General features: G+C 47.1%; 2 protein-coding genes and 1 pseudogene across 2 annotated transcripts; 2 read left to right on the top strand and 1 right to left on the bottom strand.

Moving 5' to 3' along the window:
• The first annotated feature begins 5,400 nt into the window (after window positions 1-5,400).
• Window positions 5,401-6,267, top strand: LOC112351446 (annotated as a pseudogene).
• Window positions 6,268-6,398: 131 nt separating this feature from the next.
• On the top strand, window positions 6,399-7,230 carry LOC9644045 (centromere protein V). Its single transcript, XM_002984285.2, has one exon. The coding sequence runs from the start codon at window positions 6,629-6,631 to the stop codon at window positions 7,037-7,039; it is 411 nt and encodes a 136-aa protein (XP_002984331.1). The 5' UTR covers window positions 6,399-6,628; the 3' UTR covers window positions 7,040-7,230.
• A 9,059-nt stretch (window positions 7,231-16,289) lies between these two features.
• LOC9645079 (probable cytosolic oligopeptidase A) lies at window positions 16,290-19,551 on the bottom strand. Its single transcript, XM_024689329.1, has 18 exons — window positions 19,453-19,551; window positions 19,204-19,395; window positions 19,034-19,157; window positions 18,900-18,976; window positions 18,710-18,853; window positions 18,423-18,653; window positions 18,286-18,376; window positions 18,098-18,219; window positions 17,933-18,040; window positions 17,633-17,881; window positions 17,401-17,546; window positions 17,233-17,350; window positions 17,015-17,174; window positions 16,913-16,947; window positions 16,784-16,849; window positions 16,655-16,726; window positions 16,542-16,607; window positions 16,290-16,364 (listed from the first exon to the last, which is right to left on the bottom strand). Exons 1-18 carry the CDS (start codon window positions 19,549-19,551, stop codon window positions 16,290-16,292), a joined length of 2,175 nt encoding a protein of 724 aa, XP_024545097.1.
• Window positions 19,552-21,051: the final 1,500 nt, after the last annotated feature.

Raw genomic sequence — 21,051 nt, 5'->3', positions numbered from 1 at the left:
TCTTGAAAATCTTGTTTGTTTTCATTCCCCATGGAAATATAAGGCTAGAATAAAAGTAAACTTGTGCTGCCCACTAGAGAAAAATTAATTATCACAATGAATGAAATTAAAATGAAACACTTGTGAATTTTTTAAACCTTCATCACAAATTCATTTATAATTAATTTTAGCTTTATATGTGAAAATTTTAAATTACACAATAACATTGCCTATTGCCACATTAAATTAACACATCACTACCTATGTGGACAATAAAATGCCACATCAGCAAAAAAATCTGAATCGTTAATTGAATTGATTCGCTCAATTACAAGCTAGCTCGCTGCTGCTGCTCGTGCCGCTCTCTACTGCTGGCTGCTCACTGCTGCTGGGCTGCTCACTGCTGCTGGCTCACTTGCTGCTGCTAGCTGCTGAGCCACATCAGGCTCCTCCTCCTCTGCCACCACCACCTTGCCACTGCTCTCCTCCTGCTAGCACCTCAGGCTGAGCACCTTGTCCACCGCCAACTCCATGCTCATCGTCATCTCATGCCTGGCTGGCGCCATCTGGAGTGCGCTGCCAAGTTCCTCCCTGCTGCTCCCTACTGCTCCCTACTGCTCCCTGCTGCTCATTGCTGCTTCCTACTGCTCGCTGCTGCTCGCTGCTCGTAAAAGACCTTTCTAAAAACTTGGACCGCTTGAAACGCCAGGAATAACTCTGAATTCCAAAACTGTCTTCCCAATAACTACGCCTGAAAGCATTTAGATTGGAAGTCAGCCTAAAACATCAGTGTTTTTCTTACCTTTTACAAGCAGGTGCAAAGAAATCTCATCAGAAATGTTGCGTCCTTGCTCCCAGAGCTCACGAGCTTTAACAATCGACGATGTCTTCAAACAACTAGTGGTGATCAGCTTGCTTGGAACGTCAGGCTTTATCACGGAGTTTTGATAAAGTCTAGAGTTTCGATTGGACGGTATAAGCTGTAGGAGTTAGATGGTAAAAGCTAAGCAAAACACACTCAAGAAAGCTAGAACACACCTGATCTTCGTCTAGTTTCTTATGTCATGCGAGCATAGTAAAGTGTGATAATTCTTCGTCCTTGTTGTTAGGCGGAACTTTGAGAAACGTTTTAACACACCTCTCAAATTCCCAGCTCCAATACCTCAAATGACTACCATGTCGAGAAATATCATTGACTAGTTCCACACCTGGTAAAAAGAAAACACATTCATTGTAGCACTAACAGGAGAAGGTCTCAAACACACCAATCATGTGCTGCAATGCTCCAGTCGTGGCACCAAATCCAGGATTTTTTATTCTTGCAGCTACTAAAAGCCTCTGAACTGTGGTACGATCGGTGTTGCTCCAGCCATAGACTTTCGAATTCACAAAGCAGAGATGTGCTATGTCCATGATTATACAACCAATATCGCGAGTCTCTGTGTCGAGAGCCACAACTGTCTATGTAACAAGACGAACTTTATGTACTCTTCCGCCTTCCAATTCGTACCAAGAGAAGGCCATCTATTGTTTGTAATCGACTTAGGCGCTGCAAAAGTAACCTGCATAGCAAAGTTTAGACGAAAGAAAAAGAAATAAAAAAACCAAGGATCATACCTTCTCCAGAGCAGAATCAATACCATCCTTCATGGTCGTGAGCGAAAGCAAGTAATCGCAAAATATTTTGAAAAGGTTCAAGCAAAGTCGGCGCATGGGATCTATGAGAAACTGAGATAGGATTGAAGGAGTATAGATGATGGAGCCTCCATAAGATTGACTCTCCACTCAGTCCAGCAGCTGTTAGTATGTCCTCTTTACTTTTGTCAAGTCCTTTGTATTTTTTTATTGATCAATCGCTGCTAGCATCTCCTGGGCCGTTCTCTTTACAGGAGGAAATCTGAGTTGATACCTGCATAAAAATATGAGTATGGACGAGATTGTCATGATCACAAACAAAACCTGTTCTTATCGTAGAAATATGAAGTTCCAACTTTTGTTGTCAGGAATTTGCATCACCGGCATCCTGCTTGGTCACCACATTTAAAACCTCTTCATCCAGATTCACCTCTTCATTCACCTCTTCATCGCAATCCACCTCTTCATCAGCGATGTTGATCGGAGCTCCAATATCCGCAGAGCATGCAGCGGCAGCTAAGGACTTGGAATCGCCATGGTGGCCAAAAGATCAGATCGGAGGTACTGGATTTCAATACCTGGATGCTGCCTCTCTCCTCCAGCGCCTCCAGCGAGTCTCTGTTTCGAGAGCCACAACTGTCGTCTGTAGCAGGACAAACTTTATGTACTCTTCTGCCTTCCAATTCGTACCAAGAGAAGGCCATCTATTGTTTGTAATCGACTTAGGCGTTCCCAAAGTAACCTGCATAGCAAAGTTTAGACGAAAGAAAAAGAAATAAAAAAAACCAAGGGTCCTCCGGCAAGTGATGTGGCACATCACTTGCCACATAAGCCAAGATTGCCACGTCACGTGCATATGTGAAAGGAATTTAATTGATATTTCATAACGAATGAAATCGAGGATTTCTCTAGCGGCCATGCAGCATTGATGGTGCCAAGCAGCGGCCCTTGCCATCTTGCCCTCAGAAGTAGCACCCGGAATCCAAAGCATCTGACAGCTCGTATTTCAAACGCCCTTCTGCGACAGCTGTGAGAACCTCGTCGTCCGAATGCAAAGCATCCGAAACACCTTTTAGCAGCAATCTCCTAGTCTGCTTGACTACGCATTTTTTCGTCAGGTATTGCGAAAGCAGCCCCGGCACCCAGCCAGTATAATGATGGATCCTCCTTGCACGTAATTGACACACCTCTTCGGTTTTGCCTGATGTATGCTTCAAGTAAGCGACAGCTTCATCCTCCTGCAGAGCGAGAAACAAACACAAAACCGGACTGAATTTAAACTCGGAAGTTTTCCTACTGAAGCTTCTTCGGAATCTCCCTGGATAACACACCAACGTTTGGGTGGTTGTTTGTGACAGCCTGGGAACCGGAGCCTTCACCTTTGCGACCAAAGGCTCTTACTTCGATCGCAAACCATCAAGTTCGCATAGTCCACAACTATGTGCACCGTCTCAGTCCTCAACCATAGAACCATTTCAACATCTTCCTCGCTTTCAAAATCCTCAAGCGACGCAAGAGCCTTAAGATCCTTGATGTATGCCAAAATGAACGCCTCACGCAGCACTTTACAAGGGGCCTTCACAAATCGTTCCCCACACAGGAGCATATACTGGTTCTTGGTGAAACCAACATGGTTAAGACTCTTACAGATAAAAAGAAATTCAGGTTCAAAAGAATTGACTCAAATCCTTAAACAAAATGGTTGAATGCAATATTACTTTCCATTCCACAACATGCCATCTGTTGAGATTTCCAATTTGCATAAATGCACAAAGTCACCATCTTTTCTTCTTATTTCTTCCCTATTCAAGACTCCACCCAGAAGAAAACAAAAAGAAAAATAATATATCAGCTCCAGTTTGCTTTAGAACTTTTATTTAGTGAGTCTTCTCACACTGAGTGTCTTGAGTTTAAGCCATCTCCATAGCATTGATGCTTTGTAATAAAGATAACCAACCGCAGTGGTTACTAACGCTCTTGACAAAACTAGGAGTCCCTATCACGTACTTGATCATGCCATCACCTCTGCCACTCCAGATGGCCTTGTATGCCTTATATGACCTCCCGGGCGTCATAGTGAACTCGTCCACGTACTTCTTCGGCAAGGCCGCTGCCCGTGCTGCGCGGCTCGCGCTCATAGCCGCAGTGGCTGGACAGTAACCACGCTGTCAATCTAAACATGAGTAACAGCATTGGCTACGATCGCCAGTGGGGAGCAGCGACGGTGCTGCCAACAGTGGTGCCGACTTTGGCCTTGGAATGTACAACGATCACCACTGGCTCATGCACTCGTGGCTCAAGAACTTCGCCGAGGGCCGCAACCAGGAGAGCACCAGCGAGGCCGTCAACTCGTACTACGCGGCGTCGCTGCTGGGCTCCGCCTTCCACGACGCGGCGCTGGCCGAGCTCGGCGTCACGCTGGTGGCCTTCGAGACGCACGCCGTGCAGTCGCTGTGGCACGTACCGCTGGGCAGCGAGCTGTACGAGGCCGAGTTTGTGGCGCGCAACCGGATGATCGGGGTGCTCTGGGCCAACAAGCGCGACACGGCTCTCTGGTTCGGTCCGCCCGAGTGGCTGGAGGTCCGGCTGGGCATCCAGGTGCTGCCCGTGACGCCGGTGACCGAGGTGCCCACGATGAACTTCAGCAGTTTGGCAGTGAAAACCTACCAATAACATTGCCTGTTGTATATGTCCAAGCAAATGATGGTCCTCACCATATAAGTTATTGAGTGAGGAAAAGCTGCTTTACAAACACTTCAAAGTGATGTCTCAGAGCAAGTTCTAGGGAGTTCTGCGAGAAGAAGAAGAGCTTTGTGCGAGGTGGCCTTGAAAGCAAACCCAGATATGGATGCTGCTTGGTCTGGTGAAAAAGGATTTCTAAACTGTTGTATCTAGTGGGGGATTCACGTTGATTCTTTTCTTAAATCTGGACTTCATAAAAAAGTTTCTTTGGTTTGTGTTTCAAGATGGGTCTGATGCAATGCCCAAGTTCCAGCAACTCCTTGTTCGCTCCAATATCAATCCACTATGTTAAAATATACATCATGGAAACTCTCAGCGCTTACGTGGTGGAAGACTCCAATAAGTAATAGTTAAATAGCAAGACATACAGACTGTTTCTCTGCATTTTAACAAAGATGGTGCATTATTCTAGCTCAAGAACTTAGCGACAAGCTGCCATGGATGGAGCGAAGCCGCTGTGACTTAACGAAATCCAGCCATGGAACACGCCGACTTAACGAATGGAAATGTCAAATCCAGCCATGAAACGCACCGACTTAACGCGTGATAGACATGACGGGGGCCAGGGTTAAGCAATTCTATCTTTATATATTCTCACCGTAGGTGCGAACATTGTAACAAAGCACTTCCAAATGTTTTGGTGCTTCATAATGGGTGTTGTGAAACTACTTCATCTCTGAATAATTTCAAAGGAAATCAGTACTGAAAATTGGGTTAAAAATCCTCTCTCCTGGACATGCTGCAAAGCTGTTGAGGTTGCTCTTACATCCACACCACACAGCACTCATGCACGAGTTTTGGTGTTCCACGCCATGAATGCTAATTGAAACTGCGGTGAATTGAATCAGATGGAAAAGAAAAGGAAAATCTTGCATCCATTGCCAGGATTTGAACCCAGATAGCTGGGTTCCTGAAAAACTTGGCCTCTCTGAGAAATTGCCACATTGCATAGGAGAAGTCTGTAAGTTCCTTCGCTTCTCAAGCCTCTGTTTCTTTCCTTTTTTCTTACGTCTCTTTGATGACTTCCATGTTTGATTTCGACAGCCTACTCAAGGAGACGCAGCGAGTACAGGCATTCTTCAAGGAGGGGATACTCCCCATCTTCTCGTGGCAGAAGGGAACGCTCAGCGTCGCCTGGCTACTCTCCCTACTGGAGCCCTCGACGAGGCCGATCGTACCGACGTAGCTCATACTGCTCATCGCGATTCGAGGTCGGCGTCATCATACTAAAGATAAAAAAAGAGTCCATAGGTAAACACTGTTCTCATTTTGGCATCGTTATCCTCAGGTATAGAGAATTCAGTGATCTAGTGAGCTTGTGTTTGTGGATCTAGAGCGATGGAGGGCCTTGTGACACACAAAGGCGGCTGCCACTGCGGCCGCGTGCGGTGGGAGGTGGACGCCCCGGCCAGCGTTGTTGTGTGGGAGTGCAATTGCTCCAATTGTGCCATGCGAAGGAACACGCATTTCATTGTTCCCGAGGCCAGGTTTCGGCTTCAGCCCGGCTCCGAGGAGTGGCTCTCGCTCTACACGTTTGGGACGCACCAGGCCAAGCATCTGTTTTGCAAGGTGTGTGGGATTTGCTCCTACTTTAAGCCGCGCATCAATCCGGACGTGGTGGCTGTGACTGTGCATTGTGTGGATCCTGGCACGCTGCGCGACGTCCAAGTCAAGTGCTTCGACGGAAAGAATGACGCGTCTTTTGCTGCCTCGGACACAAGCAAGCTGTCTAAAGGAGAGAATTGAAGTCATGGATCTTGGACATTAGCCATTAGTTCAATCCAATAACTTTGTATGCGCATAAATTATTTCTGGACTCCTTGTGGTTTGAGAGACAGAGGACCGGTGGTTGCTGGTTGTTTTAAGCCTTGACTCTGAATATGTACACTAAGAGGAGCGTGTTTTATTTCAGATGAACTCAGAAAGATACTGTGATTTTTAAATGATTTTTCTGAGTTTTTCTTGATGTTATTTCCTTACTTTTCGACTGGAAACTGGTAAGAACGAATGACAAAACAATTGCAATAGAGTCAATACTGCGGGACCAGCTTTTTAAGTGGGACCTCCAAATGGTCTCACTTTAATCAAGTAAGCACCACAAAGCGTTGTTAAAATGTGAAGGTATGTAGGATTTATATGAGGAGCCTTCACAATTAAGCATTAGAATCAGGTGTGATTGTGATGGCTTTTATTGCAAAAGTTGGGAAATTCCGTAAAAGCGTTATCCTCGGGTATAGAGAATTCAGTGATCTAGTGAGCTTGTGTTTGTGCGATGGAGGGCCTTGTGACACACAAGGGCGGCTGCCACTGCGGTCGCGTGCGGTGGGAGGTGGACGCCCCGGCCAGCGTTGTTGTGTGGGAGTGCGATTGCTCCAATTGTGCCATGCGAAGGAACACGAGTTTCATTGTTCCTGAGGCCAGGTTTCGGCTTCAGCCCGGATCCGAGGAGTGGCTCTCGCTCTACACGTTTGGGACGCACCAGGCCAAGCATCTGTTTTGCAAGGTGTGTGGGATCTGCTCCTACTATAAGCCGCGCTCCAATCCGGACGGGGTGTCTGTGACTGTGCATTGTGTGGATCCTGGCACGCTGCGCGACGTCCAAGTCAAGTGCTTCGATGGAAAGAATTGGGAGGCGTCTTTTGCTGCCTCGAACATAAGCAAGCTGTCTAAAGAAGAGAATTGAAGTCATGGATCTTGGAGTTCAATCCAATAACCTTGTATGCGCATAAATTATTTCTGGACTCCTTGTGGTTTCAGAGACAGAGGAACGGTGGTTGCTGGTTGTTTTAAGCCTTGACTCTAAATATGTACACTAAGAGGAGCGTATTTTATTTCAGACGAACTACTGTGATTTCTAAATGATTTTTCTGAGTTTTTCTTGATGTTATTTCTTTACTTTTAGACTGGAGACTGGTAAAAACGATTGACAAAATAATTGCGATAGAGTCAATACCGCGGGACCAGCTTACTGTGTTCCACTATGACTTTTCTGGTTTGCAATATCCAGGCATGGCAGTAGAAATTTCCTCCATCTCGGACTGTAACACAATCTTATTCCTAATATACGCAGCTAGCATTGCATTCTAGGCGACCATGCTTGGATCGGCGAGAATCTCCATTGGAAAGCAAAAGAGGCTATCATCGACGTCCAGGACTTAAGATCCCGCATAAGGAGCTGCATCGATTAACGAACAGATTTTAGTTTGAGCATCGATCGACGCCATGACCAGAGTTTTTCAGGATGCAAGACTCAGCCCGGATCAACCCACGCATTGAACTCGATCGAGCATAGGAGAGAAAGCGTGCTCTAATCATGACATATGTGTCAAGCATAGTAAAAAGAAATCCCCTGATCCAATTCGATTCAAAGAAAATGAATTAGTTAGAAAGGAAGAACAAGAATCAACACACTAATTTTCGTAGCCATTCTTATCAAGGTCTCGGGAGGGAACTTGTTTGAAGGCCTAAAATTTGGATCAGGCACGCACTCCACTTTTTTTTTTTTTTTTGACAATTGAGAATAACAAGAGTATATCTCCTGCATTGTTTTTTCTTGTAAGATCAAAACATATATAAAAAACACAGCTTGACTGAAATTCTCGTGCTCAGTGTTTCACTTTGACTTTTCTTCTTTCAGCTTGCTGCTGAGTCTATAAGACCAGAAATTGAAAATTAAGCCAAGAAAAAACTTACAAGATAAGATTTCTACTCGAGCAAATGGAAAGATACAAAGCAAACCTCGGGCTTTGATTATCAAACAGGGCCTGCACGACGATGTGGATCGGCTCGCCAGCTAAACAGCTAGCTTGCTTGTACGTGTTTGATATAGATGAAGTCTCTTTATAAACTTTGTCCAGCTCCTTCAGTTCTGGTCATCAAGGTGAAGGCCGAGGATGTGGTAAAACCCATTCTCTGTAGTGCGTCGAATGCAAGCGCTCCCACCACCAAGTTTTGCCGCTTCCAGCACTCGTTGAGAATGATCGTCCAGGCCACGGCATTGGCTTCCACAGGCATGCCTCGCACCATAGCCACTGCGTCATCGAGCTGGTTTGCTCGACAAAGCACATCGATCATGCAGCCATAGTGCTCGATACCAGGCGTCACGGCAAACTTGGACGACTCCTCCATTGCACGAAAGATCTTCCTCGCCCTCTCAACCATCCCGGCATGGCTGCAAGCGTTGAGAAGCGAGACGAAGGTGACACTGCTGGGCCTTAGATCCTCGTCTTGCATGGCGTAGAACAATGCAAGAGAATTCGTGTAGCTCCCCTGGCTGCTCCATCCTGCTATCAATGCGTTCCAGGTGATCACGTCCCTTGTAGAAACCGAGTCGAACACTTGGCGAGAGTTGTCTAGACTGCCAAACTTTGCGTAGAAATCTATGAGCGACGTTGCTAGAACAGCATCGCTTTCAAGGCCTCTCCTGCATAGCTCACCATGGACTCTCTTCCCAGTTTCCAATCTTCTCGCCACTCCACAGGCCCTCAGTGCGAGGCCAAGAGTCGAAGCATTCGGTTCCAGACCACCGCGAGCTTTCATTTGCTCGTAAGTCTCGAGAGCTAGCTCCCCTTGCCCGCTTTCTACGTATCCCAGAAGCAGTGTGTTCCAAGTTGCCACCTCCGGACGCTGGATCGCAGCAAAAACCCTGCGAGCATCGTCCATGCTCGAGCATCTCACGTACATGTCGACTAGAGCGCTGGCCAGGAACTTGTTCGATACAAATCCTTGTTTCGCAGCTTCGAAGTGGAGAGCCATGCCTCTCTCCAAGCACACGAGCACTTTCGTCTCCCTGGATTCTTTCGCTGCTGCCAAGCTAGACCCGCAAGCTCGTATTGCCGCTACAAAACTATGAGCGTCCGGTGCACAACCTCCATGACTTTGCATCTGAGAGAAGAGCTCAAGAGCTAGATCTTCTTCCCCATTGTCAGCACACCCGGTGATCAAAGCAGTCCACAACGTAACATCTGGATCATGCGCCATAGCTTCGAACACGGCCATACTGTCCACCAAGCTCCCACTTTTGGAGTACAGGTCGACGAGAGCGCAAGCTAGAAAGCCATTGAGTTCCATGGTTGCCTTGGCTCGAGCATGCAAAGCCATGCCTCGCTCGAGCAGCATGACTCTAATCTTCTTCCCACAAATCTCCTGCGCTTCTTCTTCTTTCTCGGCCAGATATACGCATGCCTTGAGCACCGCAACTAAAGTTCGAGCATTCGGAGCTTCACAGCTATGCTTGCTCATCGCCTCGAACAGTTCCAAAGAGAGCTCCGCGTCATGGTTCTCGGCACACCCGAGAATCATCGTGTTCCACATCACGAGATCACGGCACAGCATCCTGTCGAAAACCTTTAGCCCGTTCACGATGCTTCCACACCTTGCATATAGACTGATCACTGCGCTGGCCATGTAAACATCCAAGCCAAGTCTCTCAGCCTGCGAGTGTATAGCCATAGCTTTCTCCAAAGCCACGATCTTCACAAACTGTCCATCCCGTGAGCCCTTGATCGCTTCTTCCTTCTCTGCCAGACTCGAGCAGGCCTTGAGTGCCGTGACAAAGCTCCGAGAGTTCGCTGCATAGCCCTGGAGTAGCATCCGCTCGAACAGCTCCAAACTCGCCTCCTCCTCCCCGTGAAAAGCACATCCGGCCATCAAAACGTTCCATGAAACCCTGTCGCGATTATCCATCCGATCAAACACCCGACGAGCATCCTCCAGGCTCCCACACTTGGCATACAAATCCACCAGCGAGTTGCCAACGAAAACGCTTGTCGAGTCTGTCCTTCCATACTTCGCAGCCACCAAGTGAATCTCCGAAACTTTCTGGAGCGAAGAAACCTTGACAAGCTTTCCATTGACCAGCCTTCCATCTTCTTCCACCGCCAACTTGCTACACCCCTTGAGTGCAGCGACAAAGGTCCGAGGTGTCGGAATCACGGAAGAACTCTTCTCACTCTCCCAGATCATCAGCGACAAAATGCCCAACGCTCTCGGCATTTCCCCATTGGTGGCATAGCCTTGAATCAGCGAGTTCCACGACACCCCATCGTGCTGGACCATCCCATCGAAGACCCGCTGCGAATCCACCATGCTGCCGCATCGAGCGTACATATGAACCAGACCACTGGCCACGTAAAGGTTCGCAATCGCTCCAAACTGGATGGCATTGCCATGGATGATCTTCCCATCCTTGGCGCTGCTGCATGCCTTGAGCGCCCCCAGAATCAGAGCACTCGCTCGTAGCTTCTCCTGTGCTAATGCTTCCAGCGTTTCGGAAGAAGTAGAGCTTAAGTTGCCAAGAACAAGCTCTTCTTTTGCTTGAGAACTTGTGCCTGTTCTTCCCACATCTCAGCTCCAGCGTAGATGTTCGCCATCAACGCAAACGTGGATCCAGCTTGATCCTCGTCTACCTCCACCTCCAGCGCTGCCAACGCTTGAAACGCCATCTTTCCAATCTCCACCTTCTGCCACTTCCGAGCCGCAGCCAGCACCGTCTTCCACGCCACCACGCTCGGCCCGAGCGGCATTTTTTTCACGGCGCTCACTGCTTCCTCGACAAGCCCAGCTCGTCCCAGTAAATCCACCAGGCAGTGGTAGTGCTCCACGCCAGGAGTAACACCATACTTGGAAGCCATCACGAGGAAAACTTCTCTTCCCCGGTCGACCAGCCCGGCATGGCTACACGCGGTGAGAAGCGAGCAAAACGTAGCTCCGTCCAGCCGCAAGCCTGTCTCCTCGAGCGTCTGGAACAGCCCAAGTACCTGGTTCGTGTCTCCAAGTCGACCATAGCCAGCCATGAGAGCGCTCCACAGCGTCAAGTTCCTGGTTGGAGTCACGTCGAAGGCTTGCTCCGCCTGAGCCATGTTTCCTCCACACTTGCCGTAGAAATCCACCAGAGAGGCTGCGAGGAATGGACTGCTTTCCACTCCCGACCGCACAGCTTCGCCGTGGATGGCTCTCCCAGTTTCCAGAGCTGCGGTGTTGGAGCAGGCCTTCAAGAGTGGAACAAAAGTTCGAGCGTCTGGCCGGCACGAGGAGCTCTCCTCTTTGCGCATGAGCTTGTAGACTTCGAGAGCTTTCTCGCTCTCTCCATTGTCTGCGTAGCCGGAGAGCAGCGTGTTCCAGGATACCAAGTCGTGGAGTGCCATTTTGTCGAAGACTGCTCGAGCGTCGGCCAAGCTTCCACACTTGGCATACATGTCGATCAAACTATTGGCCACGAAGATGTGAGAATCCAGCTCGCACTGAGAAGCTTGAAGATGGAATGCACTGCCTCGCTTGAGCCACTCAGCCGTCGATTCCTCCTTCTCGGATGTCAGGTTGCCGCAGGCCTTGAAAACAGCAACGAAAGTCCGAGCGTCCGGATCCCAGCCTTTGCGTTGCATTTCCTCGAACAGCTCCAAACTCACTTCACTCTCCCCGTTAACAACATATCCTAGCAGCAGTGAATTCCACGAAACCACGTCTAGACTCGGCATCTCGTCGAAAGCTTTTCGAGCTTCCACCATACTTCCGCAGCGCGCGTACATGTCTACCAGGGAATTTGCCACCACCTTGTCCGAGAGAAAGCCACACTTCACAGCCTCCGAGTGGAGACGCTTTCCTTCCTGGAGAGCCTCGACCTTTCTTCCATCTAGTAACTCTTCTTTATGCTCGGCCAGGCTCGCACAAGCCATGAAGGCAGCGACGTAAGTCCGAGCGTCTGGAACGCAACCTTCACGTTGCATGAGCGAGAAAAGCATCAGAGCCATGTCCCCCTGGCCTCTCTCCACATATCCCAGAACTAGAGAAGTCCAGGAAACCACGTCCCGTTGAGGCATCCGATTGAAAACCCCGCGAGCGTTTCCAATGCTGCCACACTTGGCATACAAATCCACCAGAGTGCTGGCCACGAACATGTCCGAGTCACACCCGCTCTTCCCAGCTTGAGAGTGAATAAAAGCCAGTCTTTCCAGGCAGTCGGCCTTGCTCGTCTCCACCAAACTAGCACAGGCCATGAGTCCAGCCACGAAGAACCGAGGATCTCGAAAAATTTGCTGAGATGTCACCAAGAGATCGAAGAGTTCCAATCCCAATGCTGCTTCTCCGCTTTCTACATATCCCAGGATGAGAGACGTCCAAGTCACAACGTCGTGGAAGGCCATCCTGTCAAAAACTCTTCTCGCATCCTCCATACTCCCACACTTGGAGTACATATCCACAAGCTTGTTTGCCACAAAGATGTTGGAGGTGACCCCAGCTTTCTCGGCCTCGGAATGAAGCACCAGTCCTGTTTCCAGCGCCTTCTCTTTCAAAAAAGCTTTCCTCTCTTTGCTGCTGCTGCTGCTGCTGCTGCTGCTGGATATGTCTTTCTCTTTCGTTGCCAGAGCAGAACACGCCGCGAGAACGGCCACAAACGTTTGAGCATCCGGCAAAGAGCCTCCTCGCGACTCTTGCATTCGTGAAAAGAGCTCCAGCGCTCTCTCTTCTTCTCCATTCTCCACACAACCCTGGATAAGTGCCGTCCACGAGACCAAGCTGTGACACGGCATCCTCTCAAACACTGCTCGAGCATTGACCAGGCTCCCACACCGCGAGTACATGTCCACCAGAGTATTCGCCACGAACAAGTTCATCTCGCAGCCAGCCTCGGCAGCTCGTCGATGCATCTCTCTCCCTCTTTCCAGAGCTTGTAACTTGATCCTCTTCTTCACATCTTTCTCATCCCGCCAAGACATTTCCCGTGAAGAACCATCTTCTCTGGCTGCTAGAACTTTTCCAGGAGAACCATCTTCTCTGCCTGCTAGAACTCTTCCAGAAGAAGCAAACTCTTTGCCTGCTAGAACTCTTCCATGGCTCAAAGAATTCCCCTGACCACCTTCCTTGGCTGCCAGATTCCCACAGGCCATGATCCCGGCCACGAAAGTCCGAGCATCAGCTCTACACCCTTCCCTCTCCATCCTCTCGAACAGCTCCAAGCCAGTCTCGCTTCTTCCATTCTCCACATAGCCGAGGATCAAAGCCGTCCACGACACCACATTCCTGGATTTCATCCCGTCGAAAACCTGCCGGGCTTCCTCCATGCTGCCGCATCGAGCATACATAACCACCAGCGTCGTCGCGACGTAGATGCTACGCACAAGGCCGCCGCCGCTCTCGAGCGCCTGAGAATGCAGCCTGCGACCTCGCTGGAGATCCCTAGACTGCTTGCATTCCTGGAGCGCGGCGATCAAGCCACGCTGCTGCTCGACAAGATTCACCTCCTCGCCAGCGCTTGCCCGTCCTCCTCCTCCACCCCGTTGCGATGCCGGCGGCGATCGAGCTCGAGCCAAGCATTCCCTGGCCGCGCGCCTCGCCCATTGCGTCCCAGGCATCAAACATTTCCCTCGCAATCTAGGGTTTATGGAGGCATATTCGTCGCCCAGTTTAAGAATATTCTTCAGTAAAGAATATTCAAGAATATTCTTACTCTAAGCTCAAGACTTTCATGTTTCCTAGAATTTGGCAGGAAAGAGATGTTATATCTTCGTCGACTGCTTTTGATGTTCTTTCTGCATAGAAGAAGTGTAGAAGAAGATGGTGCTGTGAAGTTATGTCTGTATCATATAGGAGAGAACACTGAATCGCCCATAAGCTGGTCGCTCTTCGAGGCTCTCGTAAACCTACATTTCTTAGTTAAGCCAAGAAGAAAAGGTAAAGAGTTTGATCATAGTTCTTTCTTTTCCAGGATCTGGCAGACAAAGAGGCGACTATACGAGATAGATATATTGTGCAAAGATATCTAAATGGAGCAGCCTTCCATCGCAAGGCCGGCTGGCAATGGCTTGGCAGACAGACAATCTTTAGATTTAATTCTATGCTGACTATACAGTTAGCTTCACAAGGTACCTGAGCTGCCGTGATTCTTCCACAGGGAGGTCAATTCCTGACTTATAAAACGTGTGTTTTTCGTGGTAGAAAGGAGGAGTTCTAGCAAAATGGCTCTGGCTTTGAAGTGGCTAGCATTTCTCGTCCTGCTCATTTTTGTGATTGCCGAGGTGCATTGCCTGATTGAGTTCTTCGGGATCGTGTTTTAACGAATCTCTTTTTCTTTTTGTGTGTGGCAGAATGGCAATGTGGTTCTTGGCAGCAGAGATTTTACTGGAATCGGTGAGACATCTTTCACTGTTTCTTAAGTTTCGAGCTTCTAGTTTTGCCGGTTGGATCGAGTATAAGTGATGGGTCTTTGTTTCTCTTTCGCAGACTGTTGAGGAAAGTGCAAGTACCGATGCTCTGGGAGCCCGGTATATTCGTGTAGGAAGATCCCGCCAAAATGCTACTCTGTTTTTAGGGTTCTTGGAAGCGGTGTCCGCAGCGGGCGGCGGCGGCCAAAGCTGGGGATTTGGATCTTATCTTTGATGGCATTCGATTCCCCAGCGTCATCTCCCGGATCACGATCCTGGAACATTTTGGCCGGATCCACGAGCTGGAATACCTCTTCGATCGAATTCTCGAGCGAGAGATTGTTTCATGGACTATCCTCCTCGAAGGAAATTTTGCTCGATCCAAGCTTGTGTTTGGGCAAATGCCGCAGTGGAGCGCGGTGGCCTGGAACACGGCGCTCTCTCCTTCCGTGAGATCCGGCGACCTAAACTCGGCGATAGCGATCTTTCACCTGGGAAGATCCTTGCAAGCTTTGTAAGCATCCTTCAAATGACGACCAAAGGGATTTCCACCGCGCATTTGTGTGTGGGCTCGTCAAGCCTCTAGCTTTTGGAAAGTCCAGTCTCTGTGGCCATAGCCCCATGGCGAACTTCTTCCTCACGCTAAGCTAGTTACCAGGAATTGAACGGGCGCGTTTTGTTTTGGCCTGCAGCATAGAAGCTCAGCAGTTGATCGATCTGCTTGTTTGATTTGAGACACCTGAAAAGAACAACTAGACACTCCTCATACACCAGGAGAAAACCATCCAGTTCCATGAAGAGATCATGGAGGTATTTGTCGTCGTCTCCATCATCACAAATCCAAAGCCTCGGGACTCCCTAGTAAAAGGCAACATTCTATAATCTCATTTTTATCACGATCAAAGCCTGGACAAAGAAGAAAGAAAAAGAAAAGGTTCACCTTGCATTGGCAAAGTTACTCTTCGAGCCATTCTCGTCGAAAGCCCTACAAGTTTACTCCAGCTCCTGAGAAGAAGGAAAAGATCAAATCCAAGTTACAGGAAACAAATTGCTATCCCACGGGTGTTAGATTAAATTCAATCGACTATTCCACCAACAACGAAGGAAAGAAAGAGCATGACTTGCTCATGCATATTGGTGGTGTACGATCCTTGGCTATAAAACAACACAAATCCACCACGAACTTGCTCTCGTCGAATACTCTCAATGACTCTTGCAAAGTTTCTTGTTGTCTTTACCCTCCTCCTAGTGGCTAGCTCTTTTGGGCAGGGTGATGGAGATGACATGCCAATGCCAATGCCATCACTCAAGGGAGGCCACGATGCCAAAGCCGAATGGCCAAGTGGGCCGGGAACCAGCATCAGCGGCCCGAATGTAACCAACAAGTATGGGCCCTGAACAAATGGTAATCTTTTTTTCTTTCTTCCATTACGTTGCTGATGTCTGTGTTGTTTTGGTCGCCCTAGGAGACCCCACACTCAATAAAATTCATATGTTCTCCTAGTCTAATAGCAGCTCCAGCTCACGCAAGCTTGTCTCTAATTCGTGTGTTTGTTATGAGCGATCCGGCTCTCTCTGATCGGTTGTTCCATCTAAGTCTTCATGCCAATATCACTCGCTCGAGAATTTTTGCTCCTGCAGCGTTTCTCTTCACTTTGCTTCTGTCATAAGTCCTCACCCAAGGAAAAGAGTCGCCCCCGAAGCTTACGTCCGCGCGTAGTCTGGCTCCAGCTTCTTCATGAACTTTAGCCTGTATTCAAGTGGAGGCGACCGAGAACGAGACGCCCACCGCTATCACTGCTCCTTGAGGCCAAGAGGTAGCAGCTTTCGGTACTCGGCGGCCTCGGCTCTGATGCGATCGGGCTTTCTCTGCACAGCGTCAACGGAGTAACCATCTTATTAAGATCGGAGCAGGAGTGTACCGTGAAATTCCAGTGTTTACTCGCGGACGTCGTCCTCCATTGCTAGCTCCTCACGAGCATTTTGTTTTCGAAGTCATGGTTTTTTTAGTGATTATGTTATTAGATAAGCAGCCAACATTTATACCACGAGACCTCTATGCCTGAGAAGAGCATTTATGCTGGGGCCTCTTCCACGGAAATCTTCAAAAACCTGCAGAGCTCGTCGTGAGTTTCGTGTAAATTTATCAAAAGTTTTACTTTAGCAGGCGCTCTGCCTCCACCAAGCTCAAGAATTGTCTGCTTAAATAATTTTCCTGCCTCCTTAACAGCCTGTGAAACATACAAAAGTGAAACAATTGCTTCCCACACCTGATTGTTTTCACTCACAGTTTCATTTTCAAGGCCTGCTTCTTCAAACGCTCCAAAAGCATCTGATGACAGAACCTCGGACCACTGCACAGAATCATACCAAGATTCTTTTTGAGTGTCAGGATATGTTTTCTGAGGCCAGCTTACCAGGTAGCTATAGTAACCAGCTGCATACTCAGTTGCTACAAGAATGACAACCAACAAGAGAAAAAATACAGGAGAGATTAGAAATAGAGGAAAAACACATACTGGCGAATAAGTGGAGGAATTTGCAGATGGACTTGTCTTCAGGCAAAGGGGGTAATATCAATATCTCCCCTGCAACCTTGTTGCACAAGTTGTAAATCTCTTTCGAATTCACGGCTTCGAGCTTTGCATGCAGCTTGAGATCAATCAGAGATCGGGAAACCTGTGTGCATTCAAAAACGAGAAATTATTCCAAGAAAACTTTTCTTCATTCGGCTTACCAGATAAAGAACGTTTGAAGCCGAGAAAAACGTTCTTGACGACTTGAGTTTCGTATATAGCGCCTCTGGGAGCCCTTGGCCAGTTCTATAGTGCACTGCAAAGCTCATCAAAGTGTTCCTGCGATCACGAGATTAGTTGAAGACTAGTTTCTTACAATCGAATCAGACCTGTCATAGCACCAGTTCTCCATAAACTGGGAGGGAATCTCAACTGCATCCCACTCTATTCCTTCGGATCCAGCCACAAGACCCTCGTCCTGTTTGCTCAAAAGGTGCTGCAAAGCATGCCCGAACTCATGAAACAGCATTGTCACCTGCAAAGTTTCAATCATAAGTGCTCCGTCAAACTTGTCAGCGCTACCCATAAGATCATGAATATAAAAAAGCCTACTGCTACTACCTCATAGAACGTCATCAAGCTTGGCTGATCGGGTAATGGTGGTGCCTGGTTGCAGACAATATGAGCGACAGGCAATCGCACAACGCCACCTTTTTGCACAGCTGCATGGCTTCTGTTAAAGACTACGCCCATCCAATTTCCACTTCTCTTCTGGTGCGGCCTCGAGAATGGGTCCAGGTAAAAGTATCCCAGATTTTCTCCACTGGCGCATTCTGCCACCTTGTAAAGCTTAACTTCTTTGTCCCAGACCTGTTATTCAGATTGAGATAGATGGATCATAGTTTTCGCATGCACGCTTACTGGTGTATTTTCTTCCAACTCTTCAATGTGGACGCCAAACAAGCGCTTCGCAAGGCTGAACAGGCCATCCATGACATTAGGCATGGAGAAATACGGCCTGAGTTCCTCCTAAGAATTCCAAAATAAAGTGAGTAAATATGACCAAGCCTTGGAAGGAAAACTTGCATCATTCATGTCAAGCTTGGCCTCCCTGAAGCGCTCCGTCCAATATGGAATGTCCCAGTGGAACAAATTCTCATCTTCTTCTGAGTTTTCACTTCTCACAAATTCCTCAAGCTCCCGCATGTCTAAAACGAAGATCAACGAAAAAGAAAACACTTGCAATAAGCTTTGATAGCAGAGAGAACATAGACCTCGAATAGCAGCATCTCGTGAACAACTATGCAGTTTTTCGAGAAGTGCATGACAAGAATCCAGTGTGGCCATCTTTTGAAGCATACTCACCTGTACTAAAAAGAACTTTTTAGACTCTATGTATAGGTAATATTACCTGAGCATGGTTTTCGTATCCTAACAATTCCGCTTTCTGCTGGCGAAGCTCGAGAATTCTTGTAATTACAGGGAAGTTATCAAAACTCTCTCCGGAGGCCACTGTGACGTCTGCGCGATATACTTCCTCGCGAAGGTCACGGTTTCTCGCAAATCTCATCACTGCCGAGTACATGGAACTGTCCAGAGTTATCAGCCACGGTCCACTCTTCGCATTGGCGCCTTCATATCCCTGCAAAAAATACAGCATGACCAAAGCATTATCAATAGCGAACTTAAGGATCTTACGTTGGATACTGCGGCTTGTGCAGCAAGAGCAAGAGCCGTTTCCGGCAAGCCTTCAAGAACAGAAATATCAGTCACCAGCTTCCCAAACAACTTGGTGGAGTCCAGCACATTTTCACTGAATTTGTTCAGTAATTTCTCCAGCTCCTGCAAAACTTTGAAATGTTAGCCAAGAACAAACACATATATATACCTGTTGGATCTCATTAAAATGCACTTTCTTCTCATGTTCTAGTGCCACTCCATTTAGTATGGCATCTTTCAAACGTCCTGAAGAAAACAAAAGAGAGAGAACTCCACAAGAGATCAAATGAAGCGCTCACATACCTTCTACAACTCGTTGCTGAGCTTCGTTCAGTGTATCGAACAAGGCACCATTGCAGATCTTCTCAAACGCCTGATACAAAGCCTTGCTCTGTCCTAATCTCAACAAAAAGTTCGTTCTCAAGGGCTGCACAACAGTCCTAAAATTCAGGAGAAAGAACAAGTAAAGTTACTTGTGCTTCGTCCACAGCAGCTCGAAGAGCGTCGGAATCCTTGACATCCTTGAGATGCGAAACAATCCCCCATACCACAGTCAAGCGATCAAGAATGCGTTCGAAGGGATGGACGAGCGCCTCCCACAGATCGCCACCATTCTCTCCAAAACTTGAGGCAGCAAAGCACTCCAGCTGAAGCAAATCCTTTTCCTGGAGGAAGAAATAAACACCACAATGACAAATTTTTATCATAAAATCTACACGTACCAGTTCCTTGACAACTTGCTTGACCCCTGGAACAACATGGTGAGCTTCAACCCTGTTAAACTCTGGGAGGCAGCCAACGGAGACAAGCGGATTCATCATCACCTCAATATGGCTTCAGTCTCCACTTCTATAACCTAAATATTAATCAATATAATTAGTGATAGACAAGCTTAAATGAGTGTAAAGTAGACCTCTTTTTTTTGAGGAAAAATTTAGAGAAAAAAAAAGCTTAATCAAGTTTTACATATCTCAACAATTAAAATAAATTGTTATGCCTTGCATATAGCAATGGTAGTGTTATTTTTGGTTTGCTTAAGCAAACCTTTAGAGATAGTATTGAATATACCTAGGATATGCTTAAATATTCTAGGATATTCTACCATCTAATTGTTGTTATTCATTTAGATTAATCTTGTATTTATAATTTATAAACATGATTATAATTTATAAACTTTTTAAAACCTTTTTTAGTATATTCTTTTCTATTCTATCTTTTAATGGTTGATATGCAATAAGATTAATCTTATGATAAATTACAAACATGCTTATAATTATAAATTTTATTTGATCAAATGAACTAATAAGTAAGAATAACACTACTTATAAGCAAACTAAGCATTGCTACATGCAATGCATACCAATTTTTACTTATTAATCCAATACAAGTTACAGTGTCCTTACAGGTTTGCTTAAGCAAATCAAAAAATGACTTCTAATGAGATTTAAATATAAAAAAAGTGTCTATAAATAAGAGTGCATCTTTTTTGGTTTTCTCGGGTGGCAGTGAATATACTTAAAATATGCTTTGATATTATAGGATATTCTACTATCTATTGGTTCTTATTCATTTAGATTAAAACTTCCTTAAACACTTCTTAGTATATTTTAATTTATTCTACCATTTAATCCATATCCATCCATAACACATTCCATTCTGGCACCCTTTAGAAGACAGACTTCACATTCTGGAGCTGCCAGATTTGCATATGGGTGACGGTTGTGATCGTTCAAGATATCTCATTTCCCTCCAGCATGGTGTGTCGGCTTGAATGAGGTGTAGACACAATGCCACGTCACAATGTCGTGGTCAAACATTCTTTCACAAATGTCACGAAATTCCTGGAGATGCCCTCTCTGTCCGTACGCTTGGATCATTGAATTCCAGGGGAAAATGTTATTAGGTTGCTTTTAGCAAATGCCCGCATTGGGCATGGATAGCCGTCCATGAAACTCAGTTCTTTTCTGGCATTGCATCATTTTGGGCATAAGCAGCGATCATATTGTCCCAAGAGAAGCGATTCCTCGCAGAGCCCATGCGATAGAAAATCTCTCTTGCTTCTTGCAGGCTCCGGATTGCCAAATTCGCGAGATAGCTGCTCGCTGCACAGTCGCCTGACCGTAAATCTCTTTTCCCCGCGGCAGATCCCTGGTTCTGCTGCAAAATCGAAGAACCGCCGCGAACCTCCTAGCGTCACAAGCTGAATTGTCCAGTGAAATGGTCGTTGCGTAGGAAATGCAGCGAAACATCAAGCAGGAGGAGCAGGAGTCCTGGGGAACTGCTAAAGCAGACACGGCCAGAATTTCAAAGCGCAGGCCGAG

The sequence above is a fragment of the Selaginella moellendorffii genome, unplaced genomic scaffold, assembly GCF_000143415.4.
Source record: "Selaginella moellendorffii unplaced genomic scaffold, v1.0 SELMOscaffold_61, whole genome shotgun sequence".
NCBI lineage: Eukaryota > Viridiplantae > Streptophyta > Lycopodiopsida > Selaginellales > Selaginellaceae > Selaginella > Selaginella moellendorffii.
Note: the sequence above shows the minus strand (reverse complement) of the source record. Positions and strands in the feature narration are given on the sequence as shown.